This window comes from Lynx canadensis, chromosome D1 (genome assembly GCF_007474595.2).
Source record: "Lynx canadensis isolate LIC74 chromosome D1, mLynCan4.pri.v2, whole genome shotgun sequence".
Classification (NCBI taxonomy): Eukaryota; Metazoa; Chordata; class Mammalia; order Carnivora; family Felidae; genus Lynx; species Lynx canadensis.
The window spans coordinates 35,720,972-35,745,537 of NC_044312.2; the positions used below are offsets into that span (position 1 = coordinate 35,720,972).

Genomic DNA, 24,566 nt, shown 5'->3' on the forward strand with positions numbered 1-24,566 from the left:
ACCATCTATATGTTTTCTTTGGAAAAATGTCTATTCAGGTCCTCTACCCATTTTTAATAAGATTATTTAGGGTTTTTTGGGGGGGAGTGTTGAGTTTTATAAGTTTTTAATTATTCTGGACATTATGCTAAATGAAATAAATCAGACAGAGCAAGACAAATTCCATATAATGTAACTTATATGTGAACTCTATAAACAAACAAATGAAAAAAAAAACAAAACAGAAACAACTCATAAATGCAGAGAACAAACTGATGTTGCCAAAGGGGAGAAGGGTGGAGGGATGGGAAAAATTGGTGAAGGGGATTAAGAAGTACAAAACTTTCTGCTACAATAAGTCACAAGGATGAAAAGTGCAGCATAGTGCATATAGTCCATAATAATGTAATACGGTTCCATGACAGAGGGTAATTAAACTTTTCATGGTGAGCATTGTGTAACATATAAAGTTGTTAAATCACTATGTTGTACACCTGAAACCAGTATAGCATTGTATAGTAACACACACACACACACACAGACACACACACACACACACACAAATGAGGCAAAACAATGCTATACATTTTAAATAAAAACAAGTTTTATTCTTTTGCATGCCAATGGTAGTTAAGAACAGAGATTTGGAGATACTCACTTGAGTGTTAACTTTAGTTCTACTTTCTACCTATGCATTCTTGGGCCATTTATTCAACCTCTCTATATTTCTGCTCTAACATGGGTATAATGCTCCAGAGAGTAACACTACATAGTGATGTTATTGTGTCCTTTTACAGGTGCCATGGCTGGGGGCTCATGATATGCCTATATTAACTTTGATCACTCACATAAAAAAGATTCTAGTTTCTCTACTGTATTTCTATTATTTTATTTACTCTTGCAACTAATTAGCAATCTGTTGGGAGACACTTGGAACCATGCAAATATCCTTTTCCCCCTGACTCAGCCCCTTTATCAGTCTCTGATTATATTTTTTAATAATATACATATTTATATAAGTGCCTTTCTTTTCTTTCTTTTTTTAAAAAAAGTGTTAAGTTTTTTATTGAACAGGTTACAGAAAAGGTTTACTCAAAAAGACCAAAGCCTATGTCATCATCAGACTCCTTGAATTCTTTTTTCTTTGCTTTTACTTTATTCTCAGTTGCAACAGCAGTGATGGAGGGTGCAGAAACTCCTGCTGGTGCAGCACCCACTGCTGGGGTGGGTCCACTAGCCCCTACATTGCAGATAAGGCTCCCTACATTGGCATTGGCCTAGGCCTTTACAAACAAACCCAGTCAGAAAGTTTCAACATTTACATATGCTGTTTTCTTTTGTTTTGTTTAATATAATTTATTGTCAAGTTAGCTAACATACAGTGTATACAGTGTGCTCTTGGTTTTGGGGGTATATTCCTGTGATTCATCACTTACATACAACACCCAGGGCTCATCTCAACAAGTGCTCTCCTCAATGTCCATCATCCATTTTGCCCTCTCCCCCAGCCCCGCCATCAACCCTCAGTTAATTCTCTGTATTTAAGAATCTTTTATGGTTTTCCTCCCTCTCTGTTTGAAACTATTTTTTCCCCTTTCCTTCCCCCATGTCTTCTGTTAGCTTCTCAAGTTCCACATATGATTGAAAACATATGATATCTGTCTTTCTCCGACTGGCTTATTTCACTTAACCTAATACCCTCCAGTTCCACATTGTTGCAGATGGAAGTATACCTGCTGTTTTAATAAGGGCATTGATCTTATTCTCTGAGACCAGCACCTCCTTGTCATGCAGGATGAGTGCCAGGTAGATGCAGGCAAGCTCACAGACAGAAGCCACTAGGCAGACAGACAGAGGAGTGCTGACTGGTGTTTGTTACCAGATGAAATGAGGGCCTCACCTCAATGGGGAAGGTATAAGTGCCTTTCTTAATAGAGTAACAGAATAATAGTTATATTTAAACCTGAATAATATGCTTTACTCATTTTTGTACTTCAAGTAGGCTAATTTAGGTACACTCCACTGGTCCATGATAGACATTCAATAAAGTATGTTTGAGAATAAATTAGCAGTTGTTCATTGGTATTAGTTAAATCAATGAAATTTAGCTTTGGTTTAATTACTTAAACCTTAATCACCGTTGATAATTGCCTTACAAGTAAAACAGCTACTACTAATATTGCTTCTATAATGTGTCATTAATAATCAATTTTATGTCACTTTTATGAGGTCATAATTATTATGGGTATAAAAAATCACTTTTACAATATTCATTATTAACATTTATTCTCTAGACTCATAGAGAGGCCATCTTTTTCACTTGCCAGCATGCTGTGCTCAAAAGCTCAGTCTCACATTGCTTCCTCCTCTCATCTCTACCATTTCAAATCCACATCTATTTCAAGACTCAGCACACATCAACTCTGCCATAAAGCTTTTATTTATTATTACAGTTCATTTTAATTTTACCCTTCTATATATTATAATGTCATATTCTGATAATAGTATGTACCAATTATATTGCCCTAATTATAATCAAATTATACAAGGAAACTTTTTCTATTTGATGACATATTCTGAAACAAATATATCCTTTAAAAATCCCATAGTGTTTTAAAAATTATTTTATTTAGAATATGTTTTATTTAATATGATATCCTAGTCCTCAGCAAATTATCAAAAGTTTAGTATTATATTAATGTATATAGAGCATTGCAATAAATTGATTATCCAAAAATAAATTCTTTTGACATATCTTGACCAAAAAAAAAGGTCTTTGCATGGTTATGGTTTATAAATAAATGATAAGGAATATTATAATCAATTAATAGAATTATTATTTTTATTTATTTTTTAATGTTTATTTTTGAGAAAAAGAGAGAGCACAAGCAGATGAGGGGCAGAGAGAGGGAGACAGAGTCAAAAGCAGGCTCCACACTGTCAGTGCAAAGCCCAATATGGGGCTCAAACCCTTGCACTGTGAGATCATGACCTGAGCCAAAGTCGGAAGCTCAACAGACTGAGCCACCCAGGTGCCCCTACTTTTATTTTTCATAACAGATAAATAAGTGATTTTTAAAAATTGTGATTCAAAAGATAGTCCCTATAGACTCAGTTAATATTTGGATTAAAATAAAATCAGATGCATTATCTTCCAATCTACCTGTGTGAATCATGTTTCCATATGTTTGTTACTTAATAGAGTTAAGTCCTGTGAACAAATTACTGGGAAAATGGAAGAGTAGGATGACCCTAAGCTCACCTCCTTCTATGGATACAACTAGATAGGTAACCCAGTGTAGGTAACCCAGAAAATGACCCAAAGCCTGGCAGAACAAACCCTATGACTAAATGTAGAGAAGAGGCCACATTAAAGAAGGAAGGAAAGGATAGAAACATGGTGGGGAGCTAAACCAAACCGTAGTCTGTCTGTGGGAGGGAGGTATCCACGAATGCAGGAAAGGGAGAGAAACAGACTTTCATACCAGTGAGCCTACACGTGGGAACACAAATTACCATAACATTTGGCTTTGAAAACCAGGGGAAGTTGATTTCATGAGTTTTGACAACCAGCAGGATTTAAAATCTGAAACTTTACAAATCATCAGGATCTGCTCTGGGATAGCTGGTGGGGACATAGGAAACTGAGTCCCTGCTCTTAAAAAGACACAACAACAAATAGCCCTCAGAGATACAACAATAGAAGCCACAGTTTGAAAAATGTCTAAGGCATACACATGAGGGAGAGTTATACTAATCTCAGAGCATGAGCTGGAAAGACAGAGATCCTTGGGAGACTCCTCCAGAAACAAGGGAGTTGGAAAGTGTCATTTCCCTCCCCTGCTCCAGCATAAACACATGAGAACCTGTGGAAACCAGTGCAGCACTCATGTTTGCTATCTGACTTGCTTATACTTCCCCCCTGTTCCATGTACTATGGCAGATCTGCCCCCTCAAGTCAGACCCACCTCGGTCCCAGTGCTGTGGGTTCCCCTGCCAAGAAGATAAGTGCAAATATTGCTAACACCATGTCTCCTGACCCACATATTTTTCATATATACACCTTCCAACCCATCTGGACTTGGTCTTACTTGCGAGAGTGGCAGATCCCCTCTTGCAGAGGACCAGTGCACTAACCTTGCTAAAACATCCCCCTCCTGTGCATGTTGAGAATCTGCCACCTCCAATACACTCTCAGACAGAGTCCATTCCAACCACAGCCACAAGCCTGGCAGTGTGCAAGCAGCCCGAACAGGGGCCAACACCACTTCATAGTGATTTCTGCCCCAGGAAAAGGGAAAGATAACCACATACAGAAGTCATATCGTGACTCCAGCAGTATGCAGGGGCATATAGCTGGTCAGATTACAGACCCTGGCCACCTACAAAATCTTCTTAGGGGAAAACATGGTGGAAACACCCTGAAGTTTGGTACTATTTCATCTCTGGCAAATGACTAGTCTGACTCAACTCAAGCCCAAGGCAGCCTCAGACTGGTTCACTATCACCATATGATCAAACACAGCCCCATCAGGCAAAGAGACCCACTTCAGATGATTCAACTGAAGGAAAATAGCAGCTCAACAATAACAGCAGGGAAAGGCAACACATAGAGGAGACACCCTTGATGTAGCAGCTTCTGATAAATAAGGGACACTGCACTACAGTGCAATACAGGACCTCTTCTTCATAAGACAGCTACTTTCAAGAGCAATAGACATAGCTGACTCTCCCAACATGTAGAAACAGACACAGAGAGTTAGACAAGATGAGGACACAGAGAAATATGTCCCAAATGAATGAACAAGACAAACTCACAGCAAGAGATGTAAGAAAAATGGAGGTAAGTGATACTCCTGATTGAGTATTTAAAGTAATAATCATTGAAGTACTCACAGAACTTGAGAAACGAGTGGAAGACATCAATGAGACCCTTAACAAAGAGAAAAAAAAATGGAGATGAAGAACATAATTAATTAGATTTTAAAAATATGTAAAAAATAGCAGACTAGAGTAAGCAAAGAATACATGAGTGACCTGGAGGACAGAATAATGGAAAGTAAGCAAGCTGAGCAGATGAAGGAAAAAAATATATATGCAAAATGAGAGTACTTAGGGAACTCAACAATAACATAAAGTGCAATAACATTAGCATTATAGAGATCCCAGAAGAAGAGAGACAAAAGGGAGCAGAAAATTTATTTGAGAAATAATATCTGAAAACATACCAAATCTAAGGAAGAAAACAGAAATCTAGGTCCAGGAGGTAGAGAGTACCCTCAAGAAAATCAACCCAAGGAAGCCCACACCAAGACACATAGTAATAAAAATGGTGAAAAGTAGTGATAAAGAGAGAATTTTCAAAGGGGGAAAAGAAAACAGTTTCACACAGGGAAACCCCAGCAGGCTGCCAATTGATTTCTCAGCAGAAACTTTGCACATCAGAAGTCTGTGGCATGATATATTCAAAGTTCTGAAAGAAAAAAAAGTCTGTAGTTTAGAAAACTCAATTAAAAAAAATCTGTCATTCATAATAGAAGTGGAGATAAACAGTTTCCCAGACAAACAAAAGTTAAAAGATTTACGATTATTATACCAACCCTACAATACATGTTAAAGGAGACTCTTTGAGCAGAAAGGAAAGACCATAAGGAGTGAGAAAATTATGAAACACAAAAGGAGTAAAATTATGTATACTATAAAAATCAGTCAAAGAATTCCAAAAACTGAACGATGTGAAGTATGAACTATATAACTAAATTGTGGGGTGTGGAAAGAGGAGTAAAGAATGGAAGTGATCATCAGCTTCATGTAGAACTGCTATATACATAACTTTTTTAACGTTTATTTATTTTTGAGAGAGAGAGAGAGAGAGCAAGAAGGGAGGGGCAGAGAGAGAGGGAGACACAGAATCTGAAGCAGGCTCCAGGCTCTGAGCAGTCAGCATAGAGCCCAACACAGGGCTCAAACCCATGGCCCGCGAGATCATGACCTGAGCCCAAGTCGGATGCCTAACCAACTGAGCTACCCAGGTGTCCCTAGAACTGCTATATACATAAGATGTTATGTATAAATCTAATGGTAACCATGAATCAAATACAGTAATAGACATGCAAAAAATAAAGAGAAAGTATTCCAAGTATATTATTAAAGAAAACCAACTTATTGTGAGATAAGTAAACAAGGGAAGAAAACAAAAACAACTAGAAAACTAATATATATATATATATATATGAACATATATCCATATATTATGTATGGATATGTATGTATATATGTATATATATATATATGAACATATATCCATATATTATGGTAGCAGAGGAAGTGTCCATTGATAGATGAATGGGAAAAAAAGAGGTATGCTTATAAATATATGTATATATATGTATAAAAATATACATATATCACATTTTTTCCCATTCATCTATCAATGGACACTTCAGATGCTACCATAATTTAGCTATTTAAAAAGTGTTATAATAAACATAGGTATGTGCAAATATTTTCAAATTACTTTTTTTTCAATTCCTTGGGTAAACACCCAGTAATGGAACTACTGGGTCATATAGTAGTTCGATTTTTAACTTTTTGAGGAAACTCCATAGTGTTTTTCAAAGAGGCTGCACCAGTATGCATTCCCATCCATGGTGCATGAGGGTTAGTTTTTCTTCACATCCTCACCAGCACATGTTGTTTCTTGTGTTTTTGATTTTAGCAATTCTGACAGATATGAGGTGATACCTCATTACAGTTTTGATTTACATTTTCCTGATGCTAAGTGATGTTGAGCCTATTTACATGTCTGTTGGCCATCTATATGTCTTTGGAGTCATGTCTTCTGCCCACTTTGTAATTGGATTTTCAGGTTTTGTTTTGTTTTGTTTTGTTTTTGATGTTGAATTGTAGAAATTCTTTATATATTTTGGATACTAACCCTTTATCAAATATGTTATTAACAAATATCTTCTTCCAGTTAGTAAGTTGTCTTTTAGTTTTGTTGATAGTTTCATTTGCTGTATAGAAGCTTTTTATCTTGATGTATTCTAACAGTTTATTTTTGCTTTTGTTTCCCTTGCCTTAGGAAACATGTCTAGAAAAATGTTGCTACAACTGATGTCATAGAAAATACTGCTCTCTTGTAGGATTTTTATGGTTGTAGGCTCATATTTGAGTATTTAATCAATTTTGAGTTTATTTTTTATATGGTGTAAGAAAGTGGTTCAGTTTCATTCTTTTGTATGTAGCTGTCCAGTTTTGCCAACACCATTTGTTGGTCTTTTTCTCATTGGATATTCTTTCCTCCTTTGTCAAAGATTAATTGACAATATAATCTTGGGTTCATTTCTGAGTTTTCTATTATGTTCTATTAGTCTATGTGTCTAGTGTGTGTGTGTGTGTGTGTGTGTGTGTGTGTGTGTGTGCCAGTACTATGCTATTTTGATTAGTACAGCTTTGTAATATAACTTGAAGTTTGGAATTGTGATTCCTCCAGGTTTGCTCTTCTTTTTCAAGGTTGCTTTTGTTCTCTGGGGTCTTTTGTGGTTTCATAAAAAAATTATGGTTGTTTGTTCTACCTCTAAAAAAATGCTGTTGGCATTTTGATAGGGATTGTATTATAGTATAGACATTTTAACAATACTGGTTCTTCCAATCCATGAGATTGGAATGTCTTTCCATTTCTTTGTATCTTCTTCAGTCTCTTTCATCAGTGTTTTAGTGTCCACAATACAAGTCTTTCACCTCTTTGGTTAGGTTTATTCCTAGATATCTTATGGATTTTGGTGCAATTGTAAATGGGATTGATTCCTTAATTTATCTTTCTTCTACATTATTATTAGTGTATAGAAATGCAACAGATTTCTATACATTGATTTTTTATCTTTTGATTTTACCAAATTCATGTATCAGTTCTAGAAAATTTTTGGTGGAGTCTTTTGGGTTTTCTATATAGAGTATCATGTCATATACAAGTAGCAGAAGTTTTACTCCTTCATTGCTAATTTGGAGACCTTTTATTTCTTTTTGTTTTCTGATTCCGGTAGCTAGGACTTCTAGTACTATGTTAAATAACAATGGTGAGAGTGGACAGCCCTATCTTGTTCCAGAAAAAGCTCTCAATTTTTCTCCACTAAGGATATTAGCTATAAGATTTTCGTATATATGACGTTAACATATTTTCCCTGTATCCTTACTTTGTTGGGTTTTTTTTTTTATTATGAATGGATGTTGTACTTTGTAAAATGTAGATGACAGGTTTAATAAGTAGATTAATGTACATACAAGATTTGTCTTTGGAGGATACAAGATGAGTAGATCTCTGCACCCACCCACCAGAATCTCAAAATTTTACATAGAGGACTTACAGAGGTTCAATCACATAGAGTTCAGTTGGTTTCAACAGTACATTAGTCTCTCAAGGTTGCCTACTTGAAGTGACTCTGGCTATGGGAACTGTGGATAGAACGTGCATTCTTAGGACAGGGCAGCATTTAAGGTATCTCTGCTTAGGTACAATTCTGTCCAGCTTCTGGGTCAATTGGCAATCACATACTCTCAATGACCTCCCTGACACTCTACCCCTCTTGACTGCTGTTACAATCTCACATGTCCCCTATCTGTAAAATGCCCTGAGAAGTCATCAAGGCGTGTTATTAGCATGGACGTTATTCATTTGGTGGCTAGCTGACTGCACTGGAGGCAGATGCCACAGCAACAATACAAGAACATGCGAGGAAAAGCACATGCGAGGATTAAGATGATTCCCAAAACAAGTAACAATTTTTTCCACCACGAGTCCCCATGATCCAACCGGCAGTCATGTTGTCTTGATGACCTCTCTTCCCACAATAAAGAGATAGACACAGAGCTTCTGATTTTCAGGTATGAAAATATTTAACTTCACTAAATATTTCCATATTGGTTATATACAGAGATCTCTCATATATGGTTTTTGAGAGCCCCTTGTTCACCATACCTTCACTGGTATTTGACAGTTTTAGTGAAGTCACACTTTTCTCAGACCTCTTATTTTTCCATGTGAAGGTATCTCAGTTACATTAACTATCATTTTCACTGGAGAATCTGAATGCTGGAGAAACCACTGACCATGCCCAGTGATTTCTCCTCTTGTCAGATCTGTGTGTTTGCAGAGAAGGTAAATTCTGATCTTTCAATATTATATAAAAAATGTGGTAGAACAGGCTCTGACCCTTTGCATGTGGCCTGTCTTTGATCAGTGCTGCCTCTGACTAGATGGGCACGATTATCAAATTTAGTGTGTTGCTAAGTCCATTTGCCTGCATGCTCAAGCCATGGCTTTCATTTAAGCCTTTAGCAGTCATGTAGCTGAATACTTGAAATCTATTATTTGATTTCCTGCTTAGACTTCAGGTAAGGAAGAAAAAAATAAATCAATCTCTTAAAACTCCAACAAGCATTATAACAATTTCAATATTTAGTTAAGCTCACTTCATTTTAATTTGCATCCCTGATTATTGGTAAGATTGAGTAAAATTTTGTGCTTGTTTAACATTTGTATTGTTTTTCCCCAAAATGGTCTGCTCAGATGTTTTATCTAATGAAAAAAAAATGTGCAGATACAGCGAACACAGTTTCAGAAATTTTCTCATTTTTATAATGTTCAAATCTAAGACAAACCTGAATTAAGTTGTTGAATATTAAGGCAAGAGAATACTTTTTTTATGCAATCAAAACAAACTAAAGAAATTAAATACAAAAGGTAAAAATGAGCTGTTCCTAAAATTTTCATAGCAGTATTCAATATCAGAAAATAATATTTATAGAGTTCCAAGTTGAAAATATACCAAGATATCCAAAGGATGTTCTATCCGGTTATTTAAGCATAACTGCAACAGGCAAAAATTTTCAAACATGAAAAAATTTAGATATACAATGCATGAGATACTGTTGAAAATTTTAAGATGTGAATCAAAATAATTTAAGGATAGCAAAGTCACCGTACAAGAACTAGTGATTAGCATAGACAGTATTTAAGTCGATGAATGCCAAGCAATTTCACTACTTATATGGTTACAGAATAACCTATGTAATAATTAAAACAGTAGTTAACTATTTCATAGGACTTACTTTGTGAGGCAGATATAGTACTATTATTCCCATTCAATGCATAGAAACACTGAAGAAAAGTTAAATGAGTTGATTACATTAACAAAGTTATAAGTGACTAACTTGTAATTCGATCTGGGAGGTCTGACTTCAGGGTCCATGTTATTAATTATGTTATATAAAACAGAAAGTAAAGTATAAGCCTTAGATAGAGAAATAATTCAACTATTAAAACAATACCCAGCAATAGTAAAGACGAAAGAAATCCAAATCCATTATAATCAGTAACAATAAATGTTGACACTTCTAAAAAAAAAAAGTTTAAATAAATGAATTGCATTCTTAGGTGTGTTTTTCATAAACTTTTTGTCTTAATCTTACTGTCATCTCTTCAGAAATTGTCTTTCATGGTGAAAATTATTTATCTGAAGTATAGAAATTCAATTTTAATTCAGTTGTGTTTGTTTTCTTTACAATACAGAAAAAATTAATTATACATAGTAGTTTTTAATAAAACATCATCCCTAGTGCACTTTTTATTTTCATAGGCAATATGTATCTTTTTACCCAGCATATGAATAGTAAGATGTCAGACAATGAGTAATGCATTAAGTTTAATGACGGTCTGGGTGGAGAAATCCAAGGTATTTATTGTCCTTTTTTCTTGAATTTTATATGATAAATTATTTTTGATGAACTTGTGACATCTTTTATTCCTTCAAACTTTCTAAATTACATTTATTACTGGTACATTATAGTCATAACTTTTATCTATGTATGTATCTACATCTTTACCCTGCATCGCTATATTTAAACATCTTTTCCTGATTAGTTACCCATTGCTAGCTCATCCACTTAGCCCTTAACCACTCTATATACGTATGTGCATTTAAATTTTTATTTCAAAGTTAACATTCTACATTATATGCATTTAGTTTCCTCAACTTGTTTGCATATTAATGAAACTACTCAAATGTTCTACTTTGAAAAACATAAAAATTTTCTCATAATTATCAATGATAACAAACAAGATAAAAATTCCTTTAAGAAGTTTTATTCAATGTAAAAATGTTTAAAATAGTTTATTTATCTATTTATTTAAAATTATTCTAAATGTTTTTATTTATTTTTGAGAGACAGAGCATGAGCAGGGGAGGGGTATAGAGAGAGGGAGGCATAGAATTTGAAGCAGGCTCCAGTGTCTGAACAGCACAGGGCCCAACATGGCGCTCAAACTTGTGAACCATGAGATCATGACCTAAGCCAAAGTCAGACACTGAAGTGACTGAGCCACCCAGGTGCCCCTTAAGTAGTTTACTTTTAAGATATCACAATCTTGTTACTTTCTGTCAGCCTCTCAAATGCTAAACAAGTATGTTGATAAAGTTCTTCAAATATTTTTATTAGAATCATAAGCATCTACACTGCACATTAAGTTGTCTTCTCTAAATTAAGTAAGATTTATTAAGCACTGATTATGTGCCAAAAACCATGCTAAGTGCTTTATACATATCACTCAATTAATTCCTCATAGCAATTATATTAAGTAAATATTATGGCTTCATTTTACAAGGGAGACTAAAGGATAATTAATAAGTAACTTGCCTAAATTTATAAGATAGACACAATATATTGGAATCTAGGTCTGATTCCAGAGTTTGTATTCTTAACTTGTGCAATATATTCATTCATAATTTTTTTAAATTTTTTAAATTTTAAATTTAAATTTTAAATTTTTTAAATTTTTAAATTTTTTAAATTTTTTTAGTTTCACAAAAACATTAATGAAAGACAGCCTGGGAAGCTTTTAATCTCTTAAGAGATGTTTGGAGCTTCTGGAGAGTTCTCAGTTATATTAGACTGCATGTTTGTGGGTATGGAAAAGAGGAATGAAAATTAATGTAAAAGTATGCTATGTTAGAATTGAAGGAAAGGTTGTAAGAGATGGTTATCCAGGGGCTTGTGAGTGACTCAGTTGGTTAAGCATCTGACTCTTGATTTTGGCTCAAGTCATGATCTTGTGGTTCCTGAGTTTGTGCCCCACATTGGGCTATGCACTGACAGTGTGGAGCCTGTTTGTGATTCTCTCTCTCTCCTCTCTCTCTGCCTTCTCTCTAAATAAATAAATAAATAAATAAATAAATAAATAAATTTATTTTAAAAAATGGTTATCTGTGTATGAGGACATAGCTGTCCTTGAAAGTTAAGGTAAAACTGAAAATTTAATCTTAAAAAATAATCAGTGAAGAGTTTCACAAAATAAAACAAGTAGTATGTTCTGAAAATGAAAACATTTTAAAAATTTGACACTTGTTTTCTTAGCATTGGTTATAGTCTGAGTGTGATGGATCAGAGGAGAGAGCACATGGTGAATGACAACACCCACAACTATTGTGGTGATCAATTCTTAAAGCTATAATTAATCTACTGCTATTTTGTGGCACAAAAGACAGTTTCAGCCAGGAGGAATATGCTAACTGATAGGTAATTTTTAAAAAATGTACATTGCAGAATAATTGTCCCTTATGCCTTAGGTGACATAATGAGGCATTAGTCTAAAAAACATTTTTATTCCCTAAGAATTGCATGAACATTTGTGCAAATGAATTTGATGATACCTAATTGGTATTATGGTATTAACTTTGTAAATAAGCATATGGGAATTAGTCAGTTTTATCCTGTTTATAATTGACATGAGTAGAATATTTTTAGAGTCAATTAAAAAACATTCAAAGTTTACTATTCCTATTTTGTTCTCTAGAGAGTTTCTGTTCATATAACATCAATCATCAATTATCAATATTGTGGTGCATATATTTAAATATATCTGCCTATTTAAAGGGCATTTGACAAATGTCTTTATATTTTATAATTCCCTGGTGTCTTATTTTTGTAAAGAAAGTTACACAGAAAGCTGGGTCTAACACTGAATTCATAGAGCAGTTTCTGAAAATTTGCCAACTTAATCTGAATTTTGTGTATTACAAAATGTCCATTTATTTGGTGGCATTTAATTAAGGAGAGATATTAAATTGTGGAAATTAATGTTGTACTGTCTGTTACTAATTCAATTTTTATGGTAACTATTATAAAGTTTTCTAACAGGTTGCATATAGAAACTACTGATTGATAAAAATTAGTACTACTTTTATCACTCTCTTAGCAAGTCCAAAAGTTAAGAATTGCTTTAGAGAATACAACTACTTCAGCAACTGTCTTTATGGCTACCATTAGCATATTAGACTTATGTAATTGTTATCTATAATCAGATGGAAATGATACTTGCACTAGAGACAGTGTGATGATAAGAGTTTACTATAAAAACTGAATTTATTCCTCATATTTTAGTTTGGTCTTGTAAGTAAAATGTGAACACATGTCCTAGATAATTTCTATTATTTCTATTATTTAAGTACATGAAATATGTGTAGAGAGAATGCATAAGAAGTTATACATAGATTACCTTAAGCAGAAAGAAATATGTATATCAATATATATATTTACCTTAAAAATATAATTCTCTACTTTTCATTTTGTTGATTCACTGCATCATATCAATTGATTTGCAAATATTGAACCATCCTCTTATTCTGGAAGAAATCCCAATTGATCACAGTGAATAATCATTTTCTTGTATTGTTGAATACAGTTTGCTAATATTTTATTGACGAGCTTTACATCTAGGGATATTGAGCTATTGTTCTCTTTTTTTCTGGTGTCTGGTTTTGGTATCAGGGTAATGCTGGCTTTGTTGAAAATATTTGGAAGCTTTCTTTCCTCCTTTATTTTTTGAAATAGTTTGAGAAGAGTAGATATTAAATAGATATTTTAATTGTTAAAATTCACCTGTGAATCTGTCTGGTCTTGGAATTTTATGTTTTGGTAGTTATTTGATTACTGATTCAATTTTATTACTAGTAATTTGTATATTCAGCTTTTTATTTCTTCCTGATTCAGTTTTGGAAGACTGTATTTTATAAGAATTTATCTATTTCTTCTAGGTTGTCTAATTTTCTGACATATTATTTTTCACAATATTTTCTTATCCTTTATATTTCTGTATTGCCCATTATTTTACCATTTCTCTTTTATTTCTGACTTTATTTATTTGAGTCCTTTCTCTCTCTCTCTCTGTTTTTAATGAGTCTAGCTAAGAGTTTATAAATTGTGTTTATATTTTCAAAGAACAAGTTCCTGAATTTTTCATGGATTATTTTCCTTTTTTCATTTCTCTTTCTTTCTTTCTTTCTCTTTCTTTTTCTTCTTTTCTTTTTTTCTCTATGCCATTTACTTCTTCTATGATCTTTATTATTCCCTAAATTCTACTCACCTTGCCCTTTATTTACTTTTCTTTTTCTAGGTCCTTTAGGTGTAAGATTGTTATTTGAGCTTTTTCTTGTTTATTGAGGTGAGCTTATATTGCTACATATTTTCCTCTAAAAACTGCTTTCACTGCATCCCAAAGACTTTAGACTGTTATTTTCATTTTCATTTGTTTCCATGTATTTTTTTATTACCTTTTTTATTTCTTTCTTGACCGATGGATTGTTTAGTAACATGTTGTTTAGCCTCCATGTGTTTTGTTTTTGAGTTTGTTTGTTTGTTTATTTATTTATTTATTTATTTATTTTTTAATGATTAATCATAGCTGTAAGTTTAACTTATGTTCAGAGTAAAAGCTATAACACAATTAGCTTGTTTATGGCCAACCACATATTGGGTTATAATACAGATCTGTGCTCAAATCTCAGTTTAACTTCTGTGCAGAAGGTTCTCAGTAATTGTTTTCTTTTTTTTTTCTTTTTGTTTAATTTATTTTTTAAATTTACATCCAAGTTAGTTAGCATATAGTGTGACAATGATTTCCAGAGTAGATTTCTAATACTCCCTACCCATTTACCCACCACCCCCTCCACAACCCCTCCAGTAACCATCAGCTTATTCTTCACATTTAAGTCTCTTATGTTTTTTTCCCTCTCCCTGTTTTTATACACTTTTTCCTTCCCTTCCCTTATGTTTATCTGTTTTATGTCTTAAAGTCCTCATATGAGTGAAGTTATTTGGTATTTGTCTTTCTTTGACTGACTAATTTTGCTTAGCATAATATACTCTAGTTCCATCCACATAGTTGCAAATGGCAAGATTTCATTCTTTTTGATTGCTGAGTAATACTCCATTGTATATATTTACCACATCTTCTTTATCTATTCATCCATCGATGGACATTTGGGCTCTTTCCATACTTTAGCTATTACTGATAGTGCTGCTATAAACATTGGGGTGCAAATGCCCCTTTGAAACAGCATCCTTGTGTACCTTGGATAAATACCTAGTAGTGCAATTGCTGAGGCATATGGTAGTTCTATTTTTAATTTTTTTGAGGAATCTCCATACTGTTTTCCAGAGTGGCTGCACCAATTTGCATTACCGTCAGCAGTGCAAAAGAGATCCTCTTTCTCCACACCCTCACCAACATTGGTTGTTGCCTGAGTTGTTAATGTTAGCCATTCTAACAGGTTTGAGGTGGTGTCTCATTGTGGTGTTGATTTGTATTTCCCGGATGATGAATGATGTTAAACATTTTTTCATGTGTAGGTTGGCCATGTGTATGTCTTCATTGGAGAAGTGTCTATTCATGTCTTTTGCCAATTTCTTCACTGGATTATTTGTTTTTTGGGTGCTGAGTTTGATAAGTTCTTTATAGATTTTGGATACTAACCCTATATCTCATATGTCATTTGCAAATATCTTCTCCCATTCTGTCTGTTGACTTTTAGTTTTGCTGATTGTTTCCTTTGCTGTGCAGAAGCTTTTTATTTTTATAAGATCCCAGTAGTTCATTTTTGCTTTTGTTTCCCTTGCCTCTGGAGACGTGTTGAGTAAGCAGTTGCTGCGGCCAAGATCAAAGAGGTTTTTGCCTGCTTTCTCCTCGAGGATTTTGATGGCTTCCTGTCTTACATTGAGGTCTTTCATCCCTTTTCATTTTGTTTTTGTGTGTGGTGTAAGAAAGTGGTCCACGTTCATTTTCTGCATGCTCCTATCCAGTTTTCCCAGCACCACTTGTTGAAGAGACTGTCTTTATTCCATTGGATATTATTTCCTGCTTTGTCAAAGATTAGTTGGCCATATGTTTGTGGGTCCATAGCTGGGTTCTCTATTCTGTTCCATTGATATGAGCATCTGTTCTTATGCCAGTACCATACTGTCTTAATGATTACAGCTTTGTATTACAGCTTAAAGTCCGGGATTGTGATGTGTCCTGCCTTGGTTTTCGTTTTCAAGATTGTTTGGCTACTCAGGGTCTTTTCTGGTTCCATACAAATTTTAGGACTGTTTTTTCTAGCTCTGAGAAGAATGCTGGTGTTGTTTTGATAGGGATTGCACTGAATATGTAGATTGCTTTGGGTAGTATTGACATTTTAAGAATGTTTGCTCTTCCAATCCAGGAGCATGGAAGATTTTTTTTTTTTTGTATCTTCTTCAATTTCTTTCATAGCTTTCTATAGTTTTCAGTGTAGATTTTTCACCTCTTTGACTAGACTTGTTCACAGGTATTTATGGTTTTTTGTGCAATTGTAAATGGGATCGATTTCTTGATTTCTTTTTGTCACTTCATTCTTGGTGTATAGGAATGCAACTGATTTCTGTGCATTGATTTTATATCCTGCAACTTTGTTGAATTGATGGATCAGTTCTAGAAGTTTTTTGGTGGAACCTTTTGAGTTTTGCATATAAAGAATCATGTCATCTGTGAGGAGTGAAACTTTCACCTCCTTCTGGCTGAGTTGGAAGCCTTTTATTTCTTTGTGTTGTCTGATTGCTGAGGCTAAGACTTCCAATACTATGTTGAATAACAGTGGTGAAAGTGGTCATCCTTGTTTTGTTCCTGACCTTAGGGGGGAAGCTCTTAGTTTTCCTCATTGAGGATGATATTAACATTGGGCCTTTCATATATGGCTTTTATGATCTTGAGGTATGGCCCTTCTATCCCTACTTTCTTGAGAGTTTTTTTTATCAAAAAAGGATGCTGTATTTTGTCACATGATTTCTCTGCGTCTATTGAGAGGATATTGTGGTTGTTCTCCTTTCTTTTATTGATGTGATGTATAACATCAATTGTTTTGTCAATATTGAACTAGCCCTGCATCCCAGGTCTAAATCCCACTTGGTCGTGGTGAATAATTTTTTAAATATATTATTAGATCCAGTTGACTATTACCTTGTGGAGGATTTTTGCATCCATGTTCATAAGGGAAATTGGTCTATAGTTCTCTTTTTTAGTGGGGATTTTGTCTTGTTTTGGAATCAAGGTAATGCTGGCTTCATAGAAAGAGTTTGGAAGTTTTCCTTCCATTTCTATTTTTTGGAACAGCTTCAAGAGAATAGGTGTTAACTCTTCCTTAAGTGTTTGGTAGAATTCCCCTGGAAAGCCATCTGGCCCTAGACTCTTGTTTTTAGGAGATTTTTGATTACTAATTCAATTTCTTTACTTGTGATGGGTCTGTTCAAATTTTCTATTTCTTCCTGTTTCAGTTGTGGTAGTTTATGTTTCTAGGAAATTGTCCATTTCTTCCATATTGCCCATTTTGTTGGCATATTATTGCTCATAATATTCTCTTATTATTATTTTTATTTATGCTTTGTTGTTTGTGATTTCATTCTTGATTTTATTTATTTGGGTTTTTTTCTTTTTCCTTGTGATTAAACTGGCTAATGGCTTTTCAGTTTTGTTAATTCTTTCAAGGAACCAGCTTCTGGTTTCATTGATCTGTTCAACTGTTTGTTGTTGTTGTCGTTTTTTTTTTTTGTTTGTTTGTTTGTTTGTTTGTTTTGATAGCATTGATTTCTGCTCTGATCTTTTTTTTAAAAAAATTTTTTTTTTCCAACGTTTATTTATTTTTGGGACAGAGAGAGACAGAGCATGAACGGGGGAGGGGCAGAGAGAGAGGGAGACACAGAATCGGAAACAGGCTCCAGGCTCTGAGCCATCAGCCCAGAGCCCGACGCGGGGCTCGAACTCACGGACCGCGAGATCGTGACCTGGCTGAAGTCGGACGCTTAACCGACTGCGCCACCCAGGCGCCCCTCTGCTCTGATCTTTATTATTTCCTGTTTTCTTCTGGTTTTGGGTTTGAGTTTTTTTTTTTCTTATTATTGTTTGTAATTTTTTTTTTTTTTTTAATGTTGGGCCAGGGGAGGGGCAGAGAGAGAGGGAGACACAAATCTGAAGCAGGGTCCAGGCTCTGAGTTGTCAGCACAGAGCCGTATGCAGGGCCTGAACTCACAAACTATGAAATTATGACTTGAGCTGAAGTCAGATGCTTAACTGACTGAGCTACCCAGGCGCCCCTTATTACTGATTTTTAGTTTCATGTTGTTCTGGTTGGTAAGATGCATTTCTAAAAATAAAATTATTTATGCTTAAATTTCAGAATATGGACACGTTATCTTAAATCAAGAGTATTCACCCCTGGAGAGTGTCTTTTTATCCATTCAGTGATTGCAAAGGTGTATTTAGTGTTTATTACTAACAAGCATTCTTATGTTTTAAGATGCAGATATAAGATTTCTTTACTAATCATGTCCAATTCCATGAAGTGAGAGAGAAAAATTAAAAGACAATTACTATGTAGTTCTCTCAAAAGGGAAACCAATGGGACACCTGTGTGGCTCAGTCAGTTGAACGTCTGACTCTTGATATTGTATCAGGTTATGATCTCAAGATCATGGGATTGATTGCCATACTGGACTCCACACTGAGTGTGGAGCCTGTTAAGATTCTCTGTCTATCTCCTGGGTAACCTGGGTGGCTCAGTTGGTAAGCATGACTTGGTGTCAGCTCAAGCCATGATCTTATGGTTCGAGAGTTTGAGCCCCGCTTTTGTCTCTGCACTGACCATGTGGAGCCTGATTGGATTCTCTCTCCCTCTGTCTCTGCCCATCTCCTGATTGAGCTGTCTCTCTTTCAAAATAAATAAATAAACATTAAACCAAATATTCCTTATCTCTCTCTGCCCCTTGCCCTCGCTGGTGTTTTCTCTCTTTTTCTCTAAAATAAAATTTAAAAAAGGTAACCAAGAGTCATTTTGGATAACTCAAAAAGTGCTTACAACCCATCCTGGTGAATTTGGTAACCTCTCAAGAATCAGACCTGAATTTCAATATATTTAGTTTTAGTAATTATATACATTCAGATAAATTTACCTACTGAATATCTCTTGATTTTTGTGTAAAATAGAAATAGTTATAATGATTATGTAACATAGTTGATACCATAGATAAATAAATAAATGACCATTTTCAATGGCCTTGAGCGCATAGTCAGTGCTTAATAAACCTTATTTATGTCCTACTATTAATCATTATACAATTTTTAACATTATCCCTCTCTCTTTATCCTTCCCTTCTTTCTCTCTTTGCTATTCTTACACACACATGCACACACACACACACACATACACACAGAAAATCTTTCATACAACATTCATTCTCCTTCCTAAATCTTTACTGCCTTATTTCTTGTACTAGTTTACTCTTTAGACTACCTGTATTTTAACAAAGAGCTATTGAACAAAATTCTCTCTTGTACAGCCTGGCATGATAAGGTTGACATCAGAATAAAAAGAGATGCTAGATCACTAAACTTAACTTTGGATGAAAGGCGATGGGGAGAGAAAAGTTAACAGTAGGGAAATGGAATGAGAACACGGGAAGGATCCAAGTTTGAAATCTTTAATGTAGAATGTCAACAATTCTATGATCTCTTTTTCTTTGCCCAGTAGTCCTTAGAAAACAAACCTTCATTACTCAAGTTATCACTTGAGTCAAAAGAGAAGGGATAATTTCATAAGAGATAGGTGAGTCCCTGCTTCCATCCAATTCCTTTTCCCTCCTATAAAGCAGTAACAGGTTACTGCAGTGCCTGTGTCAGGTGTAATAAGGATTTTGGACAACAGAAATGCCTCCGGGACTTTTGAATATTCTCCTATTCTTAAAATTTCAATTCTAGGCACATAGCCTTAAAAGCTTCTATTTTTGAAAGCTTAAAACTCAAATGTTTTCTTCTAAATGTATCAAAGATCTCTAAGATCTCGGGTGCTTACTTTTTTACTTCAAATAATGTTAAAAATAAAAGAATGCATAAAACTATGAGGGAAAATGACTAACTTAATTGAAAATGAATAGAAAATGTAATAAATGTATTAAGACTTTAAAATTTTACCTTGGACAAGTCCTGTTGATGTTTAGAGATCTATGCTGATGTTTATGGATCTACAGACTGCCAAAGTAAAATGCATAGAATATTCCATGTCTTGTTGAATATGAACAAAACATTTTAACAGAAATCTCAATGATGACTAAGCCACTTCATCCAAAGGTAGGGATTACATACTCTCCTTGATTAATTCTAAAAAGAAAAGTGACAGAGATCAGTAATTAAGTACAGAATATAATCAATGAAGAAAAGTATTCAAATTACTCAGTTCCCAAATTCCTTTTTTCTCTGAACTATATTTATTTTTCTCTCTGGAAATCAGAGAAATATATATTTATCTATATAAAAGCAACTACTTACCATTTTTGCTTTACCAATATACATGAAACTCTTCTTAATCCACCCACAGAGACAACATCTAAGTCCCTGAAATAACCCATTTTTAAACTCCTTGATGAAGTCAATGAACAAATATCTTAGAGGACTATGCATTCCGTAATATATTCTGAACACCATACCAAGCAATTCTAAGCTTTAATTTATACACTAAAAGGGTATGAGTAGACACATATTTATTTTGATTATTTAGCTGAATTATGATAGCACCACATATAAAATCATATCATCCACAGTAGTCACAGCATTTTTATCTGTAGCATATAAAACATGACTCTATTTTAAGTTAGGATTCATAGCATTTAGAGAGAACAGTGCTTGCTTCGGAAGCACATATACTAAAATTGGAACGATGCAGAGATTAGCATGGCTCCTGTGCAAGGATGACACGCAAATTCATGAAGCGTTCCATATTTTTCTGTGGATCCTGAGAAACTCAACAGAAGACCGGGGGTGGGGGGAGGAGAAGGGGGGAAAAAGTTACAGAGAGTGAAGGAAGCAAACCATAAGAGACTCTTAAATACTGAGAATAAACTGAGGGTTGATGGGGGTGGGAGGGAGGGGAAAGTGGATGATGGGCATTGAGGAGGGTACCTGTTAGGATGAGCACTGGGTGTTGTATGGAAACCAATTTGACAATAATTTCATATTAAAAAAATAGAGATAACAGAAAATGGTAAATTGGATAAATCACTGGGGAGGTGGAGATATATAACACTGTCCAATTAAGTACTTACAATTCTTAAAGAGCTGAAAAAATATCTGCTAACTTCTGGTAGAGGGAAACCTGGAAAATTATAATCAGTAAAATGAGAGGCCATGATTTTTAAATTTTTATTGTTTATCCTGGCAGCTGGTAGGCTGTATGCTTCTTGTTTTTCTAATTAATATAAAGGAGCTCTCCTTTGGAAAAGAGATGTAATTATTTTCAAACCCTGACATACTAATTATATAGATTTAATTTAGGTGCTGTTTCCTTATCTGTATAAGGGAGACTATAATAACTTTCACGTGTGTAATAGTTAAAGTAATAATGTATGCAGAACACCTAACAATGCCGGATACATACTGGAAAACTACTGGTTAATAAAAATTCAATTAAATTGTTTGTTTTATAACAAAGTCTATTACAAAGAAAAATTCACTGAGAAGGAAATATTGTTGACTGATTTGATACTTCTTTTGAAAACTTTAGCTTACAAGAGCATTTGTTTTTTTACTTTTAGGTGGATGTAATGTGAACTGAATATGTTAATCAAATCATGCCTTTTGCTGCTGAAATATTGGACTTGTGGTACTAGATATAAAGCATGATGTGTTGACCTGTCTATGGTATCTTTACCAATGTGTAATAGAAAACTGACAGCCTGTCTCCTGCTTTCATCCATCTACATGCAGGAACCTTGGTAATATATTTTTAGATCCAAATCTGAATGTCTTTCTCTAAATGCATCAAGAGAATTTAGTAACTATGCACAGAACAGTGATCTAGTTTTCTACCATGAAAAGTGTATAGAAGAGTGAAAATTGGTAAATTATTTTTGGCAAATTCCAGAATAATGTTGGTTACATAAACAAAATAGAAATAAGGGAGTAGAAATGTTTAAAGAGAGAGAAAGAGAGAGAGCAAGAGAGAATGAGAGACAGACAGAGGAAATTTTGAAGTAATAGAAGGTGAGGCACATAAATAAGTAAACAAACAGATAAGTTTATCTTCAGCTCTAGAACATTCATTTAATTTAATGTACTTTAATGCTGAAGAATGTTTAATAAGCAAGTAAATAGAAGACAGGTACATTTTTAAGAAATACTACATCTCAAGTGTTAACATTAGTATGCAAATATTACCATTTTTCCATATAATTAATTTAACAACAAATATTCTAGGAAGAAAGCCTTTTTCCTATTCTAATTCTAGTTAACTCCAAACTTACTAAATCACTTCATTATTTTTCACCTTTCTTTTCACAGGTATAAGCTCACAACTTTATCATTTGCAAATAACTATAGGTAATGAGACAGTAACTTGTAATAATATCTACACTACAAGTTTGATACCAATATAATTCAATGATTTATCCTTATAGAATAGAGAAAAGCAGTCACTGAAGAAGGAGCATTGCTGAAAATGTCAGATATTGGAAAAATTATTCCACACTAATCAATTACATAACCCTCTCTGAAAGAGTATGAATAATCAGTCACACTTAGTTTCTTCAATATTGGCTGAAGTCTAAAGGAATATTTATTCTTAACTGCTAAGTAGGAGTATATGTTGCGTTCAATATTCCTTAAGAAATAAAAGGAATCTGCTTTATTGTTTGCCACTTGAGATTTGCTTAATATATCTTTTAGATTCTGCAAAATAAAAAAAAGCATTTTAATAATGTGTCTTAACATATAAAATATATTTGAATGGAAGAAAAATGCTGAAAATAATGCAACACTAAATATTAATTGTCCATTGCCTTCATATAATCTTCCAGAAATTCACTTTTATTTTTAGTTTTAAGCTTTTTAAAATGTTTGTGCAGAAGACAGAGGGAGAGAGAGACCTGGGGAGAGGCAGAGAGAGAGTAATAAAGTGAATCTCAAGGAGACTCCACACCCAGTGTAGAATCTGATACAGGGCTCGATCCCAGGACCCTGAAATCATGACCTGAACTGAAATCAAGAGTTGGATGTTCAACCGACTGAGCCACCTGAACACCATTAGGAATTCGCTTTTAAACTCTAATTTTTCTCATTGTCAAGAAAGATATTTTGACTTTAAAGGAAGACGGCAAAGTCAGAAGATCCTAAGCTCACCTTATCCCATGGATACAATTTGATAACACCCACATGACTGTAGATAACCCAGAAAATGATCCAAAGACTGGCAAAATAAACTCTCCACAGCTAAATATAGAAAAGGGGCCACATCAAACAGGGTAGGAAGGGCAAAGACAGCTTCCAGAGCTAAAAGGTCCACTGGACTGTCTGTTGGAGATAGGAACACTGCAACTGTGAAGAGCAGAAAGAAAAAGACTCTAACACTAGGAAGCCCACTTAGGGAAAATGAATCTCCATGACATTTTGCTTTGAGAACCAGAGGGGCTGAATTTTATTAGTTCTGGGAGTCAGCAACACTTAAAACCTGTAACTTTAAAGATCAGCAGACTTGGCTCTGTGAGAGCCAGGAGGGTCAGAGGAAACTGAGTCCCCACCATCAAAGGGACAACACAATAACATCCCAGAGATACTGCATAGAAGCACCAATTTGAAAATTGTCTGAGGTACATGCGGAAGATATGTATTTACTAATTTCACAGCATGTGCTGGAGGGGCAGGGATCCTTGGGAGACTTCCCCAGGAACAAAGGCATTGATAGGTACAATTTCCCCCTGTTCCCCAGCATGAATAGCCATGGGATAGCCGTGGGAGCCAGCCCAGGGCCAGCACTGGCTACCTGACTTTCTAACAGCACATTCTGCTCACACATTCTCCTATGGACATGGCCTCTACAGCCACGCCTTGGGTCCAGGTCCCCTCCCACAGCAGACCCTTACAAACATTGGGGATCCTACTCCTGCACATACTGCAGATCCATCGCATCAAACTCGAACTCCCTGTGACTGCAGGACCCCTCTCTCATTACATCAGTGGAAACCTTGCTAACACCACACATCTCACCACTACGTACTTCTCTGGATCTGCCACCTTTAACATTGCCTCCTTAGGTCCCCAGCAGCTGCAGGTCCCTTCCCATTGGCAAGGACTCTTGCCATTGGCAACCCACCCATGCATTTTCCTGCAAGTCTGTATTTCTGTATCTCTGGAAAATGCCTGTTCTGACTCAACCAAAGTCCAAGGCAGCCCCAGATTGGCCACCTAACAACATAGGGAC

At 34.8% G+C, this 24,566-nt stretch overlaps 1 protein-coding gene and 1 non-coding gene across 2 annotated transcripts; one reads left to right on the forward strand and one right to left on the reverse strand.

Annotated features, from left to right (window-relative positions):
- Positions 1-1,067: 1,067 nt before the first annotated feature.
- Positions 1,068-24,175, reverse strand: LOC115526216 (60S acidic ribosomal protein P1-like). The gene is given in 4 exon segments (XM_032595062.1): positions 1,068-1,306; positions 1,713-1,817; positions 23,522-23,683; positions 24,142-24,175. Coding segments are annotated over 4 exon segments (540 nt in total).
- On the forward strand, positions 20,995-21,098 carry LOC115526703. The gene has a single exon (XR_003972732.1). It is a non-coding gene; the product is annotated as a U6 spliceosomal RNA (small nuclear RNA).
- Positions 24,176-24,566: the final 391 nt, after the last annotated feature.